Source organism: Notechis scutatus, chromosome 1, assembly GCF_049901735.1.
Source record: "Notechis scutatus isolate UNSWTSFEM ecotype Mainland chromosome 1, rNotScu1.2, whole genome shotgun sequence".
In the NCBI taxonomy this organism is placed as follows: domain Eukaryota; kingdom Metazoa; phylum Chordata; class Lepidosauria; order Squamata; family Elapidae; genus Notechis; species Notechis scutatus.
In genome coordinates, this window is record NC_142009.1 from 291,362,962 (window position 1) to 291,380,060 (window position 17,099).

General features: G+C 37.4%; 1 protein-coding gene across 2 annotated transcripts in view; it reads right to left on the reverse strand.

The window, feature by feature from the left end:
• Positions 1–16,405, reverse strand: part of NEK9 (NIMA related kinase 9) — a 32,615-nt gene extending 16,210 nt beyond the window's left edge. For both annotated transcript variants that reach the window (XM_087951904.1, XM_026664414.2), the window contains exons 1-9: positions 16,070–16,405; positions 10,872–11,049; positions 10,144–10,199; positions 8,671–8,741; positions 5,495–5,600; positions 4,436–4,567; positions 3,920–4,030; positions 2,331–2,395; positions 1,157–1,207 (exon numbers count right to left, since the gene is read on the reverse strand). In XM_087951904.1, coding sequence (XP_087808030.1) covers positions 1,157–1,207; positions 2,331–2,395; positions 3,920–4,030; positions 4,436–4,567; positions 5,495–5,600; positions 8,671–8,741; positions 10,144–10,199; positions 10,872–11,049; positions 16,070–16,258 — 959 coding nt within the window. In that variant the 5' untranslated portion in view covers positions 16,259–16,405. The remainder of the gene's footprint in view (positions 1–1,156; positions 1,208–2,330; positions 2,396–3,919; positions 4,031–4,435; positions 4,568–5,494; positions 5,601–8,670; positions 8,742–10,143; positions 10,200–10,871; positions 11,050–16,069) is intronic.
• Between the last annotated feature and the right edge of the window lie 694 nt (positions 16,406–17,099).

A 17,099-nucleotide genomic window follows, 5' to 3' on the forward strand; every position in this document is an offset into this window, starting at 1 on the left:
CCATATATATAAATGTACATTGGCATGTATTAGGTTCAGAGGCTAGACAGACAGCATGGAAATGTGGAAGAAAGCAGCATGTTGTAAGACAAATAAAAATCAGAAATCAATTTGAAGACATATATACATATACAACTTTTGAAATTTTAAAGGCAGTGACATGAATAAACTTGTGAGAAGGGTATACAAATACACTGACAAATTAAATCATTGGCATTTTTAGCTGTATATGTAAATTGTTCCGTAATACAGCACCATTTATAAGTAGGGACTGATGTAAAGTAAATAGAAATCTAAAGTAAATGATGGGCATGGTTAACAATAAAAGTAAAAATTAAATATAACTTATAATAGTTCAACACTTGCATATTTTACAATTAAATGTCTTAAAGATAGCATTCTTTTATAGTAATTATATACCAAGAAAAGTTATGCAAAAGGTTCAGCGAGGAACAGTCAGTTTCAGGTGATCTATGCTTGGACCAAAAGACATGCCTGTGGTCTGTGCTCAAACCAAAGGACCTGGACCTCCAATGTGTATATTTGGCCTGGGCATGAACACACACATCTGGGCATAAATATTGCAGGGTGCGAGACAATGGAGGAAAGGCAAAGCCATTGTTAGTGCCACCAAAAGGGATGGAAAGGTGCTAGGAAAATAGGGTAGACAGTTGATTGGATTATACCATTCCTGATGGCAATATTTGATGGCAATACCTAACAGGAAATAAAAGAAGACCCTGGGAAGCTTGAAAGAAAAGATAGCTGACTGTTTTTAGTTATGCTGCATTTGAAATGAAGATGCAGCAGTGGAATTCAAGCATGGGAACAGCTATGAGAGGTAAGGACAAATATGATGCCGGCTAGTGCAGAGGCCATGAAAAGGAGGAGACAGAGAGAAAGGAGGCAGATGTATCAGCTTTGCCTACTCGCCCTGCAAGAACTCTTCAGATATCTACTACTTTATTATCTAGATTGGCCCCTTCCACTGTATAAACACATGCACACACAGAGAGCTTAGGGATAGCCTTTGGACCATTGGAGGGATCCTTCCAAAGAACACCGCTATTTTAACACTTTTGGGAGAGGTGCTCATGTTAAGATACTTGCAGAGACCATTTTCTTCTGTTTTATTATTCAACACATATTCCTTTACCTTGGTCGTTTGTTTGGGCCATTAAGAAGTGCAACTTTTTCCTCCATATCCCTACCAGGAAGAATAAACAGTAAGAATGTGCATCAATACAGCTTTTTAAACAGGAATCTTTATATGATTTAATACTGCAAATAACCCTTTCATAAAATTGTACTGCAAGCTACAGACAATGTCTGTCTATAGTAAATAATGAAAATTCTACATAATAAGCTGTGTTAATCAATGCTTGAAATACACAATATCCATAACATGTATAGATTAATATAGCCTGAAAAAATAACGGACATGCTTCAGTGTTGTTAACTATGTAAATTGGGGGCTCTCATAAACAGGAAATGGGGGGAGTAAATTTGTGATTCTCCTCAGCCCCTATGTTATCAAAAATTTGTTCCCAAGGATTTTTTTGGGGTGGGTGGGTGGGTGGGTTATTGCTTAAGAGTTGTAGGGAAAAGAAGAAATTGACAAAAGTTGCCATCCTGCATTTAAAAAAAAAAAACCTCTTCTGGAAAAGTGTTCCCTCTAGAAACATAATACATTATGTTTCTAGAGGCACTAATCCAGACCAAACTTAAGAGTTTATTTGTCAGTTTAATTTGGGGACCAATACTGAGAGCAGTGTAAATCTGTTGGCAAAAATCAGAAGGAATCAGGTAACATGCTTTTCTAGTAGCAAATTCTATTAAAAGGCATAGGTCTTTGTGATTTGCATAAGCTTGCATAAAGGCTTACACCTTTTAATGAAATGTGTTTAGAAAGCACTCCTCCTCCTCCTGATTTTTACTATTTTATTTTTATGAATAAAACTAATCAGAGGATATTGTCTAATAATTTTTAGCATGCATTTATTTCTCTAAATATAATCCAATATATTTTATACATTAAAATAGAAGCTTGGGATAAGCCAGGTAAAACTGAAATAAATTTGTATAACCCTATGTACAGCTCAGTTTCCAAGTTAAATAACCTATGCTTATTCTTATTTTTAATTCAGTGCTGCAAAAAACTTAAGAGTGTCATTTAATCTTTAAAAAAGCAGTTAGCTCAAGAGATAGTCTATATGTACATGAGACACCAGTACAATCAGGCAATACAAGATTGTATAGTATCTTCTAACACACACACACACACACACACACACACACACACACACAAATCCTGTTTGTTTAATATTTACCTTCTGCGCTTCTTTATAAATGGACTTTCAAGTAGCTCATCAGCAGTAGGCCTCTTCTCTGGATCCTAAAAGAGGTGAGTGACAGATCACTCCCTAAGGAGAGGGATCATTTTTCAAATCTTTAAATCTAGGGCAATGAATAAGTTACATCTTTGTGGTCTCTTTCCATTTCCCCAAACATAGCAAATCAAAAGGGCCATAAAATGAGCTCAGATAGTTTAATAGTGCTTATGTATTCAAGGAGGTATCCAAGAAGGACACTTAACTATGAAGCTAAGCAACAATAAAAGTGGAACCCTGAGTGCAATAACAAAGAGACAGCTAAATCTCTTTTGCTGGTCTTCTTCTCCTCTTACATATTTCCAAACAAGGCATGGCAACTTTTTAGTGTTTAAATGAAGCATTTTATTTTAGCATTTAAACCGAAATTATCTTCACTGAATTTATAACTAGTGTGTGCTATCACACTTGTTTTTCTGCTGACAGAAAAAGAGATACAACTTCTACATTTCCTCCAATCCTTCCAACCTATTTCTCCAAAATATTTGCCAATCCACTTTGCCAAGAACAGCGAGGGACTGTGAGACTGACTTCAAAGTTAATACCAATACCAGGCTGGGGGCTGGGTTTGTCAGCATGTGGGGAGGAATAACGTCAAGATTTGATTTATCTGCTAGAAAAGATAAATAGAATGGTTTTGCTAATTTATTGTAGCAATTTTCCTTTTGCTGTTTTACCATAGAAATTTCCCTTTCACCTTGACTCAGAAAACCAAAGTAGATCTCTATAGGAAAAAAGACGACTATGGTATCTCAATGTGCAATGTACAACTAATCTGTAGAGAAAATCCAGCCTCTCAAACTCGACTCAGCTCATAATATTTGATGACTTCAGAGACAGACTCCTGTTCAAAAGCTGAAAATAAAAAGAGGCCATCTTTAAACTGAAATTGAACTTCTGTGTGTGAAGTAAACTTAAGTCTCATTTTATTCATTTCTTTTATAATATCTACTGATTTTTTTTTAAAAAAAATACATTTTTCTCCTATTTGCAATAAAAATTCTTCAAGGTCAAATTTGATTCTTTTCATACTGAAAGATAGTGGGTCTAAAAGGTGAAATAAAAAATTCATTATGGGAGAAGTTGCTAAAAACCAGTATGTTTTTATATGTCTTTGGGGTGGGAAGGTACATTTTGTTTTTGTTTTTTTTACTTCTGGAAGAGATTATATAGTTTTGCTTTCTTTATGGTTAAAAAAGAACAATAAATGTGGGGCAACAAAAAAGAAAGATAAACGTTATTTGATTTCTGTTTTATAGTATATGATTTTTAAATGTAGTTGAGAAAAGACAGGGAAATGGGAAGCAATAGTAAAGTATTCAATCTAAAAAAGGGGGGAAAATATTCAACACTGAAAATAGTTCTCAAAAACCACACTGTTAGTTCTTTTAATTTCCTACTCTAGAGAAAGCGAGTGGGTTGATAAGGACTTTTTAGTACCTGACAGCTGGAAAAAAATTTCAAAGGCTCTTTCTCCACTCTCTCTCAAACCAAAGAAACCCATCACAGAATGGAGGTAGCTCACCAACCTGATGAAGGCAGGAATGCACCATTTGGATGAGATCCACAGAGTATATGCTGGAATCAACCTCCATTGCCCGGTTTCCTTGCACAATCTTCACACAGAGATTCAAGGGATTCTAAGGAAGAAAAAGCAAAATGATCTAAATCAGCGTTTCTCAAATTTGGCAACTTTTAAGATGCGTGGACTTCAAATCCCAGAATTCCCCAGCCAGCCATGCTGGATATAAATGGAAAGTTTCTCAGGAGAAACTTCCTGAGATGATGGCCTGTGAAACTGTATTTTTAATTGTCTCAGCCCCTGAATAAATTCCAATTTTACCTGCATTCCAAGACAGCAAGCAACTCCAGAAAGGCAAAGGGATGTCTAAATGAGAATTTAATAGTTCACCTAGAACTTTCACTGTCATATGGTACCTAAAATTGGAGTCACCCTCTCTTAATAAATCACCATAGGACAATGTGATATAAAAAAGGTGATGCAGTATTAATCACAAGCATAGTTGTTTCATAGAGTGACTTACTGTTGCATCAAAAGTTCTCTTCAAGGTAAGGAGCTCAAAAGCAACACAGCCAACTGCCCATATGTCAGACTTGAAATTATATTTTACTCCCTGGCAGAGCTCTGGAGACATGTAGTACGGAGTTCCTACCAGCTACAAAACAAAAATATTAGAGATACTAGCTTAGTTATTCCATATCATGCAGACACAATGCAATAAGTTCTAATTTGCTGTCCTTTTATCCTCTTCCCTCCCAAATGCTCGGATTTTGCTTTAGCATATTCATAGAAAAGTAATAATTGAATCTTATCAAATATGTATTTTCCTATTTATAACTAGAGCATCTACTTTTTATTAATATAAAGATTGAATCTTTAAAAGAAAGCAAACTGAAGCAAATAGTCAAAACAAAAAGATATCAAACAATTCTACAATTATACTAAACAAACAGGACAAAGAGAAAAAAGATTTGCCAATGCCAACATAAACATTCTATCATTAGATTATAATATGATCAGTTTGTTATTTCTTTCAAAACAAGTCTTGGGAATATGTATTTATTTATAGAGCATTTATATGATCACCCAACTCCAACAATGTCATTCTAACAGCATACAAAAGTTACAACAAACACAAAACAGAGACAAAAACAACTAATAATAACACAGTGACTAGAACTCCTAGATGTAACTCATTCAATGGGGACTCTGCTGATCCTGACCCAAATGCCTAGAGAAAGAACCAGGCCTGAAATGTCCTCCTAGAGGCCTATAGCAGGGGTGTCAAACTTGCATCGTCATGGCATCGTCAGGTGACGTATTGGGACTTTTTCCCCCTTCGCTAAACCGGGCAGGGGCAGCACGTGACACATCCGGCCCGTGGGGCGTGAGTTTGACACCCCTGGCCTATAGGAAGGAGAGCAGCCATATATTAATTTTAAAAAAAAATCTATTGAAAAACATGTAAATTCAAAGAATTCAAATATCTGAATTGCAAATGTAGATACTTTTGTTATAAAGTCCCACACAGCTGAATCATCATCATCATCATCATCATCACATTCATCCTGCAGCCACTTACAGTTTCAGCCATAGAATACTCGGAGTTCAGTTTTTTTGCTAGGCCATAGTCCCCCAGTTTTATGAGATTTGCTTTGGTGAGGAAGATATTCAAAGTCTTTATATCTCTAGGAAAGAAACATTGAGATATAAATATTTATATCAGCAGACATGGAACATTTAAAAAAATATATTCACTTTGTTAACACAGATAGTCCCTGACTTACAGCAGTTTATTTAGTGACCATTCAAAGCCACAAGGCCATGAAAAAAGTTACTTATGACCATTTTTCACACTTACGACTGTGGCAGCATCCCAATGATCACGTGATCAAAATTTGGGTGCTTGGCAACTGACTCATATGACCATTGCAGTGTCCTGGGATCAGATGATCCCCTTTTCTAACCTTCTTACAAGCAAAGTCAGTGGGGAAGCCAGATTCACTTAACAACTGTGGCACAAAAAGTCATAAAATAGGGCAAAATTCACTCAACAAATGTTTCATTTAGCAACAAAAATATAGGGCTCAGTTGTGGTCATAAATCGATGACTACCTGTATTCTGAAGGCATTAATACCCTCTTCATGGGTACAGTCTTACATTATTTTCAAGGTTCTTAAACTTTATCATGTGATGCAAGCTGATATTATTTTTTAGTTTTAAAGCAGGCCAATCTAGTACTGTGTTTAAAGTAGATACTAGAATAATTTCAAGTTGAAGTGCAATGAGGAGGCAGCCCTATATTCTTCTTTCTGAGAGGGAGCCCCGTCAAACTCAATGGGACCTAGACAGATACGCACAGAATTACATATTAAAGCAGGAAAAATAGATAAGGTAAATGCCTGGGGTTTATAGATGGTTAAAAAATAATGTTGTTTATAAAGCACATATCTAGAAGATTAATTTGGCATGTCCATAGAAAATTATGATTAACTTTAAAAAGTATTACTTTGAATTTAAAGGTAAATATTCACTCAAACTAAGTGTTATAATTGCTGATTAGATAACAGTCATGTGGTTTTCTTGGACAACCATCCAAAAGCATTTGCTATTGTTTGCTAATAGCTGCCCAGAGATGTTGGGAGATTGCGGCACATACACATATATAAATAATAACAATTATTGGTATTAGTATTGCGTTCTTCCCAGGTTAACTATAGCCTTGGGATTTCCTAGTGGTTTCCATCCAAAAATTAATCAGATCTGATCCTCTTAGCTCCTTTCAAGATCAGCTGAGATTATCTAGGCCCTGCTATTTCCTTCTAACACCTATCTGTCTTTTCAGGAAGAATATGAGAGCCTCAGTTAACTGTTGGAGATCCTTTTTGAGCACCAGATTTCTGACAGTTAGCTGAATCCATCAAATTTTAGTTATTATGGATGTGATTGTATAACTCTTTTTCATGAGAAGTTATTGCATGTATTAATTTTGTTCTGTAGCATATTTTTTGTTATTCCTTATATGCATTTGAATTAATATCAATGGTTTAAAAATGCATAGTGCAAGTTTCTACAGTGCCAAAAAAAATTACAAGCTTAGAAAACTACTGCCTCTGTGTCAATTACACTACACTCAGAAGCACTTGCTTCTCTGTCTATGTCTGAACACTAATTTTGTAATCAGAAGTCCCAACTGGAGTATCATTTAAAAATAGGGAATTGCACATAGTACTTTATGGTTAATTTCATTTCTTTATTAAGTAAACAAATTTAAATACTAACCAATCAATTATGTAATACTATATGAATATGTATGTATGTATGTATGTATGTATGTATCTATGTCTAGTTTTGATTAATATATGAGATTACAAACTATGATCTTTGTTAGCAATTTTTATGATTACAAAAATTTTCATCCACTTAATTCACACCTTTATTATTAATGTAGTATCATTCTTAATGATGCAAAATGCCAGGTAGTTAAAGGCATGAAAACATGTATGAAAAGACACCAGGGCCAGTGAAGAAATCCGATGATCAAAAGAGGTAGTACAGCTTAACCTCAGAATAAAGGTCCTTGTGCAGAAGGCCTTTAAGATAAAGATAAACCTATTTCACTATCTAATGGTTTCCATACCATGCAGACAATCCTAAAGAATGGTTCTTACACCTTTTAATCATTAATACTAGTTTTATAAGCAGAAAATGAAATAAAAGGGCAAAAAAGGTAAAACTGATTTCTACAATTGGTACAGATATGTTTGTTTCTAAACCACTTTAATCTTATTCAAGATTTAATTATTTGAAAGCAATGAATAGTTAATGAGAATGCGTTGTTTCTTCAGATACGAGGACTAGAACATAAATTCATGGCAGAATCCTTGATTTTAAAAAAATACTTTACAACTTTTATGAACCATACATGTAAAAGAACAAAAGTGTTCAAACACTTTAACTTTAAAAAGAACCCTACAACCCTACTAATTTGGACATAAGAATATCTGAGACCTGTATTTCTAACTGTATCATTTTTTACTCCAAGAAGGCTATTTTTTTCTAGACTCTGCTACTTGAGAGTGTTATCACCAAAGAAATTCAGAAAATGCATTCTTTCATAAAGACAGTTAGAATGAAAATAAAGTCAAATTAATATGGCTTCAGAATGCAACCACTTATAATTGCTGAATAAAGTTATTATGATCAACTGGTTAAAAAGTTAATAAGAAGCAAAATTACAAAATGTCAAGTAATAGTTACAAGAAATAATATGCCAATCTAAATATTTGGCTTCTAGGATACTTCATAGTTATAATACTTATGTATTTCATTTATAGGATGCTTTTTCTACAAGGAGCTCAAGGTAATAATGGGCATGGTTTCTTCCCAATCCATTTTAACCTCACAACAGCCTTGTGATGATATTTAGGCAAAGGTGTTTTGCTCAAACTCACTCAATGAACTTCACTACAGAACAGGAATCTCAGCCTACTTGATCTCTCCATTATATCCATTACTTTTTATATCATATGGAATTACATTTATGAAGTTGTAATTCAGTTAATATTATGAAAATGCTTGTCAGATGCATGATGCTACAAAATGTGGCCTTTCATATATTATATATCTGGTTGTATGCAATTTGAGGAAATCTCATTTAACTATATATCAATATTTATCTGTCTTTCCTTTAGGAGAAAGGACTGTCAAGTCAACAGTCAGAATTTTTGTCTTCTTTTGGACCTGAGTTAAAGTACCTGTGAAGAATTCCTTCTCTGTGGATACAGCTCACTGCTGATGCAATCTGAAAGAGGTACCACACTACCATCTGTAAAAAAAAAAAAAGTTCACATAGAAAGAAATTATTATAAAGACTAATAACATCTTATTTTAATAAAATGGCTTTTTAAAAATAAGATGGCTTGAAAGTGCTAAAGTTGAAATTCAAAACGTATTTTGGAACAGAAAATATGCCTCATTGGACACAGTGAATATATATGTCATCACAATGTAAACTGATATAATAGCCTAACAATTGTATATATAAAAACAAATGCATGAATCTTTCTGCTTAGCAATTTGTTTTAGGAGTGCAGAAAAAATTGCTCCATTCTTTTAAATATGAAATGTGGAGGAAAAGTATTCTAAGAGTTGTGGCAATAATAAACAAATTCTTTATGAAAGCTGTAGGCTACAGGAAATCTGTAGTAAAATCAATAGTATCACACAAATATTTAAAATGTACATAATACAAATTTTCTCGTTATGTATACTTTCCTACAGGCCTTAGTGCAAGGCAATGACATAGGAAAGGTACCCTCCATATAATCAGATTGGAGTTTTCAATTTCGCTACATAACTTCCTTACTCTACAGCAGTTGCTGGAGGGTGACAGAGCAATGCTTGCATGATATATATACTCACAAGCCTCTTGATGGCATTTGAAAAGTCCCTAAATTATTATTTTTTAAATCTCTGAGATTATCAAATATCTCACAAGACCTCAATATGAAAAAGACTTTCCCCCAAAATTCCTATGAATTCACATTTCTACACAAGTGAACAGAAAATATCAGTATTTACAAAACTCATAAATTGTGGTAATCTGGTGGTGTTTGGTTTATATTAACTTTTTTTTTTTACCGTAGAGACTATTTGCTGCCTACCTCTATACAGTTGGAGGAATCCTTCTGAAAGTATTGGACTACAGTTTCCATAATTCCTATACAGGCTAGAAATTATGGGATCTATAGTTCAGCATGCCTAGAGGTAATCTGATTGAGGAAGACTATTTTAAAACCAAATTAAAGGCCAATCAAGTGAAGTCTAGTGAAGAGAAGGACCAGGGGAGACATGATAGCAGTCTTCCAATATTTGAGGGGCTGCCACAGAGAGGAAGGGATCAAGCTATTTTCTAAAGCACCTGTAGGCCAGACAAGGAATAATGGATGGAAACTGAACAAGGAGAGATTTAACCTGGAAATAAGGAGAAACTTTCTGACAGTGAGAACAATCAACTGATGGAACAGCTTCTCCTCGGAAGTTGTGGGAGCGCCATCACTTGAGACTTTCAAGAAGAGATTGGACTGCCATTTGTCAGAAATGGTTTAGGGTTTCCCGCTTGGGCGGGGGGTTGGACTAGATGACCTACAAGGTCCATTCCAACTCTGATTATCAAGCTTGAATAAAAGAGAAGCAGATTGCTCTTTGTCTCCCAATGTTTTTATTACCTCTTCTTCAAACAATGTGTCTTTTTGTCGTAGGATCTTATCATAGAGATTTCCACCTGCAAGAAAGAAAAATACTGAGTTATAAATTTCACACATTCTCTGTCTGTGTATTAAAAATCCCTCAGGGGATGTTAATGATTTCCTAATTTTTTCTGAGGAAAAAAGGATTTTCATTTCTGCTCTATTCTTTGCTACTGCTGCCATTTTTAATCCAAACCTCAAAAGATGTTACAGATAAAGGTTCAATAAACTTGGGAAAACAATGAAATTTAAGTTTAAATAAATAATGATTCCTCTGATGTTAGTAATTTGTAACATTAATGAGAAAGTAAGATTACAGAGTTTTACAAGGAAGGAAAAATGTAATCCAAAATATTTAATACAGAAGAAGGGAGAATCATGTATGGCTTAAAATAAAAAGATTATTTGTCATTGTATTTTTAATTTTCTTTTCGCTATTTATTCTGCAAATCTCCTCAAACTGGCTGTATATTTAGTACCACATCTTTCTTTCAGGTAGTTCTGATCCTAAGTGTCTCTTATTCACCAACTACAGAGTATATATTTCTGAAATATAAATGCAGTCCTAGAAGGTAAATTTTGTTTGCATTTGTCAATCTACCTGTAGCTAACATTTATAAACAAAGCACAGATTCTCTCTGTTCCATCTCTCCTTGCAGAACTCAAGATGGAAGATAAGTTTGCTATTTACAAGACATTGTTCTCACCATTACAATATTCCAGTTCAATCAGCAAAGTGGTGTTATCCATGAAATGATTGTAATAAGCAATGATATTATCATGTTGCAGTAGAGCAAGAATAACAATCTCATTCAAAGCATCACGCCGCTCTTTTTCTGACAATCTGGTAAGATCCACTTCCTTCCATACTACAAGTGAATCGTCCTGCAATTTAAAAAGCCTGCTTAGTTAAATGTATATTTCAGATAATTTACAAGCATCTTAAACATTTATTTCTTTAATCATCCATTTATTTCTTTAATTATCCAAAAATTAAATATGGGATTCAAATGGCCATTCCTTATTTCTGATTCCAAGAACTAATCTTTTCTCCCTTTTCAGTAATAATTGAATGTTGTCAGCTTTTCAGGCATATAATCTATATTGCATAACAAGATGGTGAGGGAGTAGGAGTTACCTATTACTCCAACCTCAACTTTAAACAGTAAGAAAAACTTATCTGGTAAAGAGTATCCCTATTTGGTATCAATATCAAATTGTTGTGATAAGATTCTAGGTTATCTTATTCAGTTAATTTATTAATTCTGGTAGCCACTGAAGCTATGTTAAGGATTTTCAACTTGTCTTAAATGAACTATTAAAAAATTATTTTATTTTAGATGTGGTATTCCAACATTATCCACCCTTACAAAATAAAGATAGAAATCAAAGACCTGCCTGGAACTGTTTGAGTTGAAATCACAAACTGTAAAAATGTTTCCACCTTCATACATATTTAATTAACTGATTATACCATATACACCATTTTTCTCAGAAAACCAAAGAGAATATATTGGTAGGCAAATCCATGTAGCCCAAATTTATCAGATTTCATAACAGTAACAATAATAACAATAATAACAGTTGATATCTTTGCTACATCATCTGCATAGTTATGAAGTGTTATGTGATGTACTTTTTATATGAGGATACATATTCCCTGAAGGAATCTATGCTTTTTTTATGCATCCCCAAACAGCATATGCTGTATGATCAACTAAAAAAAAATTGTATATGAAGTTTTGGGACAAACAGTGGGAACCCAGTACAAGAAAAGAATAAATATAAGTAAATATATTGCCATCCAGAGTCACATTATTCAAGTTGGGTGGCCATATATATATATATATTTAATAAATAGTGAGGGGACAAGGTTTCTATGCAAAGAAAGAAAATTTTTAAAATAAATTCTGCAAATGTATAATTCCATCCTTATTCATTTTCTATGTCATCTGAAGAAATATTTGTTCACTAAAACCTTTGTACTGCTGAATTTTTTATTTTACTATTTGATCCTATATGACAGGGTTTTAAACTAATTAACTTATGGATAGAATAGAATAGAATAGAATAGAATAGAATAGAATAGGTTTGGCCAATGTGATTAGACACCCAAGGAATTTGTCTCCAATGCAGAAGCTTTCAGTGTACATGCAAAGCAACAGAGTAATAAAAATCATAATACTACCAATAAGAGGGGGCAGCGAAGAAGGTAAGAAGGATAATAATAATACAACCATACAAAATGGGTAAATATACATAGGCATTAAACAGTATAGTCCTCGACTTAGAACAGTTCATTCATGACTGTTCAATTACAACACTATTTTAAAAAGTGTCTGACAATCATTTTTCCCACACGACCACTGTATCATTCCTATAGTCCAGGGGTGGGCAAACTTTTTGGCTCGGGGGCCGCATTGACTTTTAAAATTTGACAGACGGGCCGGGTCAGCACAAGATTTTTTGGGAATTGCCCCCTTTCTTCTTCCTCCTTCCCCTCCCCTCGGAGGCCCCCTGAGTCAGGAGTTGCTACCGCCGGCGCGGCTCCGTGCAGCTCCAGTCCCGCGTTGCCTCGGGAAGGAAAGGCAAAAGGAAGAGCCGCGGTGGTGCTTTGCAATGGCAGCAGTGGCACCGGGGCTCAGGCTCAGCGGCTCCTGGTTTTGCCTTTCCCTTCCCAAGGCAATGCGGGACTGGAGCCGCGCGGAGCCGCGCCGCGGTAGCAACTCCTGACAGCCCCAGCCGGACACCTGAGCGGAGCCCGGGCGGAACTGCCTGTTGCTGCTGCGGCGCTGCTGCGGGCGCCTGGCTGCCCAAGTAAAGAACCGCACCAGCTCAGGGCAACTGTGAGGAGCAAGAGGGGAGAGGCAGAGAAGGAGGCAGAGAAGGAGAAGGGGAAACCCGGAGCGCCGCGGGTCGCCTCCTCCAAGCAGCCCGCCCGCCCGCCGGGCTTCCCTCCCGCCGCATGGCTTGGGGCCAGGCACGGCGCCCGCGAGGAAAAAGGAAGCCGCAAGTTGCTGGGAAGTTGCTCGGGTGCTGGGAGCAGGCTTTTAAAGTGCCGCCCGATAGGACCGCCGAGCCGGGAAACAGGGCACCAAGGCAGGGCAAGGCTCCACCAGCAGCGGCCTAGCTTTAGGTGGCTCCAAGCAGCCCGCTCCAAGCAGCCCGCCCGCCCGCCAGGTGGAACCCTTCCCACTCCTCGGCGGAAGACGCTCCAGCCTGCAAACTTTGCCTTTGCAAAGTTTAAGCCTGAAGCCCCGGAAAAAAAGGGGATCGGTGGGGACTCACCTTCGGAGAGGTCGCACTCGAAGGTGATTTCGAACTCCCAGCCGAGGCCTTTGCAAACTTCTTCTTCTCTTTCCTACCCCAAGAGTGCTCCGCACTGTTTTGCAGCTTTGGAGGCCACGCGGCACAGGGCAATACGCCACGCCCAGCAATTTTTTTCAGGGGCGGGCCAGATTGGACAGACCAACGGGCCGGATGTGGCCCGCGGGCCGTAGTTTGCCCGCCCCTGCTATAGTCCCATTATCAACATTGAGATGCTTGGCAATTGCTTCATGTTCATGACAGTTCCACTGTCCTGGGGTCATGTGATCATCTTTCCAATCTTCTGACAAGCAGTCATTGGAAAAGCCAGATTAACTTAACAATTTACTTAACAACTCCTTGCTTAGCAACAGAAATTTTGGGCTCAGTTGGACTGCTTGTATAAGATATATAATAAATATCTAAACTATTTTATTTAAATACAGTATTGGAAATGGTAAAATTGAATCTGGGCCCAGGCTAGTCAGGGCTTTGTTTTAGAAGCTGCTATTTTTGCTATGTGACACAAAAAGACACCATGTTCAGACATGATTTTTAGATATGCACAAATTAGACCTTTAATATTAATAAATGCCTAATACGTAGAAAGAAAGAGGTTTAGAAAAGGAGGGTACTGAGTCCTTATTTACTTACAGCTCTTACTTTAGGCCTTAAGTTTAGATTCACAATAAATTGTTTAAAAAAATTGAGAATGGCTAAAAGACAACAACTATGGAATATGGAAGAAGTATTAGGGACTGTAGCAACAAGAGTATCTGTAAAACTACAAAATACTCCAAACAAAACAGGAAAAGGTGGATGAAAATCTACCAAACCAATAAAAGAAAAAGACAGAAATGTTTGCAGTTGAAAGTAATTGTGGAGTAGCCAATAGAGTTATACTAGATAGATGAGACCAAAGTACAGTATAACCTCGCATGCTCCTTCCACAATGGCAAACTAAATGCCAAAGAAGAACCAATACGCATTGCAGTATACTCTCCAAGTCATTCCCAGCAATTGCATTAAGAGAACTATTGCCTTCAACATAGAGCCATCACTATCTACTGATAGTTTTATCTTATATGAATTGTCTCAATTAGTGATCACCCCTTCAAATTACTTATTCCCTGTGACATTCCATGGAAGTGGAAGTTGGACTTCATAGAAGCAGGACAGGAAGAACATTGACATTTTTGAACTTTGGAGTAGCCTCCTAAGAATACCATGGATAGCCAAGAAAACAAAATGGATCATTTATTGAAATCAACCCAAATTCTCATTTAAAGGAATAAATGATCAGGCTCAAGTTATCCTATTTCAGACATATGATGTGAAGACCAAGCTCCCTGGAGAAAGCCCTAATCCTAGGACAGGTGGAAGGAAAGAGAAGATAGATCGACTCAATTATAGTAGCAATGGATCCAGAACTGCTGGCAATGGGTGAAGTCCTGAAGGACCAGGTTAGAGACAGATTGTAATGGAGAAAATCTATGTGATCTCTAAAATTTGATGATGACTTGATGGCACATAATCAAACACTAAACGGTTTGGCTATAAACTATGTCTTTTAGCTATGTGCTATGCCCACAGGTTAATATAATTAACCTTAAAAAGTGCTTTTTTTTATCTGTTCCGGATATACCAGCACTTAATGAATTAACTATAGAATCAGTGAATTATTAATTTTGAAATGGAAAAGTTTCTCTATACTCCAACTTTGCACTGTTTTATCTACCTCTATCATTTTTATATTTTCCGATTTTCTAAGTTAAAGAATATCAGGCATTTGTATCTCAAAAAGACTTTGCTTCAGTCTCCTAATTATTCTGTTGCCCTTCAGCTTTACAATACCAAATGTGGTCAAGCTGTAAGTTTGAATAGCTGTAAAATTTATATATTTTTTTTCTCTTTTGTAATGTCAGCTTGGAACGTGTGCCTTTTGTACCAATCAAGAATTGATTTTCTGGTGAAATCCCTTTTCTATACAGTTACCACCAGCTGAAATCCCATTTGTGTGTGTGCATTACTACAGATCTGTCTCAGCATGCATCACTTTATACTGAATTTGCTAATAATGGATTGCACTTGTTATTATAATAGTCATTCCATCCCTTTGGTGAAATTCTTCAGACATTTTGTAGTACTTAAACTTTCTGAGAATTTTGTATCATTTTTGAAAACTGAGAAAACTGGAGCTGCAAAAGAAATGATCTTCCTGCATATATTTTCATAATACAGTTTACCGTAAAAATTTCAGCCCCTCCTCCCACCCCAATTTAAACTTCCAAAATGTAAGATAATGGCCCACCTCAAAGAAATGAGGAATTTTAACAGTCAAGCAAAGAGGCAAATAAATAAAAATTAAAAAAACAAGTGAGGGAGGAATTAGTGGGAAATTTGGCACAGCCTTTGGTCCAGCTTCCTTCATGTCAATCGAAGTTCTTGATAACAGACAGACATGAAGCAATTAAAACAGCAGGAAACCCGTGAATTGATAAAGTCAGATTTCAATATGAAAGGCAATAAAGAAACAACAGGATTCGGGGCCTCGACACATATGCAAGGAAGAAGAAAGACTACCAGGGCAGCGACGTACCTCAGTCCGGCGATACAGGGTGGCCTCGCCGAACGCCCCCCGACCCAAAACCCGTATAGGAGCATAATGCAATTCCTCCTGCTCGCCCCCCAAGCCCGGAGCAGGACGGGGGCTGCTCCTACTGGACGAGTCGCTTCCAAAGTCGGAGTTAATGGAGTTGTAATGCCTCTCATATTGGTTCAGAGACATAGCTGCCCTGGGACCGCTTCCCGAGGATCCAAGAAAGGGGAGCGCAGGCGGCCCGTCTGCGACCAAGGATCGCGGCCCCTCACGCGATGATGGTGAGCGGCTTCCTGCTATTATTGCCGCCGCCACCAAAACACCAGAGCTCCCTCTCTGCGCAAGCGCGCACCCCTTTCCCGGCCTCAAGCGGCGAAAGCCAGCAGAATTCTCCGGACTGCCCCTTTCGCCGGCTTCCCCGAAGCTCCCGCAGCCCCCGAGCGCGGCAGGTCGGCTACCGCTTTCGCTGACCCGGAACCATTTCTGCCTCAGAGATGGAAGGTTTCTTCACGGAGGACTTCGCAGCGCGATGGAGAAATAGGGCAGCCGGAAAAGCGCGAAGGGAGCGGGGTGGAGAAGCGAGGGAACGCCTTGGGAAAACGAGCCGGGCACCTTCCGATAATTTTCTCTTATAGTCAGAGTCGAGTGGGGCGCCGCTGACTAGAACGAGGAGAGCTCTGGAGCTCGTTAGACGTCTCGAAAGATACGCTTATGGAGGGCAGACGAGGAGCAGCGGGAGATGAGCAAGGCAGCGGCCGCGACTGAGCTCCGCCGAACTAAAGCAAGCAACTCAAGCAAGAAGTAGAACCTGAGATGGGTGGCATGGACGGGAGGGAGGCGACGAAAAGGCTTGGGAGCGCTCCGCTCCGAAATTGGCAGCTCTCGTGTTCACAATTTTAACTTCCAACTGCCCATTCTTAGGATTAAGAATTAGGATTAGGAAAAATCAAAATTCATACTCTGGAATTTGAAGTATATTCCTTACTGAAATTGCTACTTTTGGGTACATTCGATTTATAGTTTTTATATG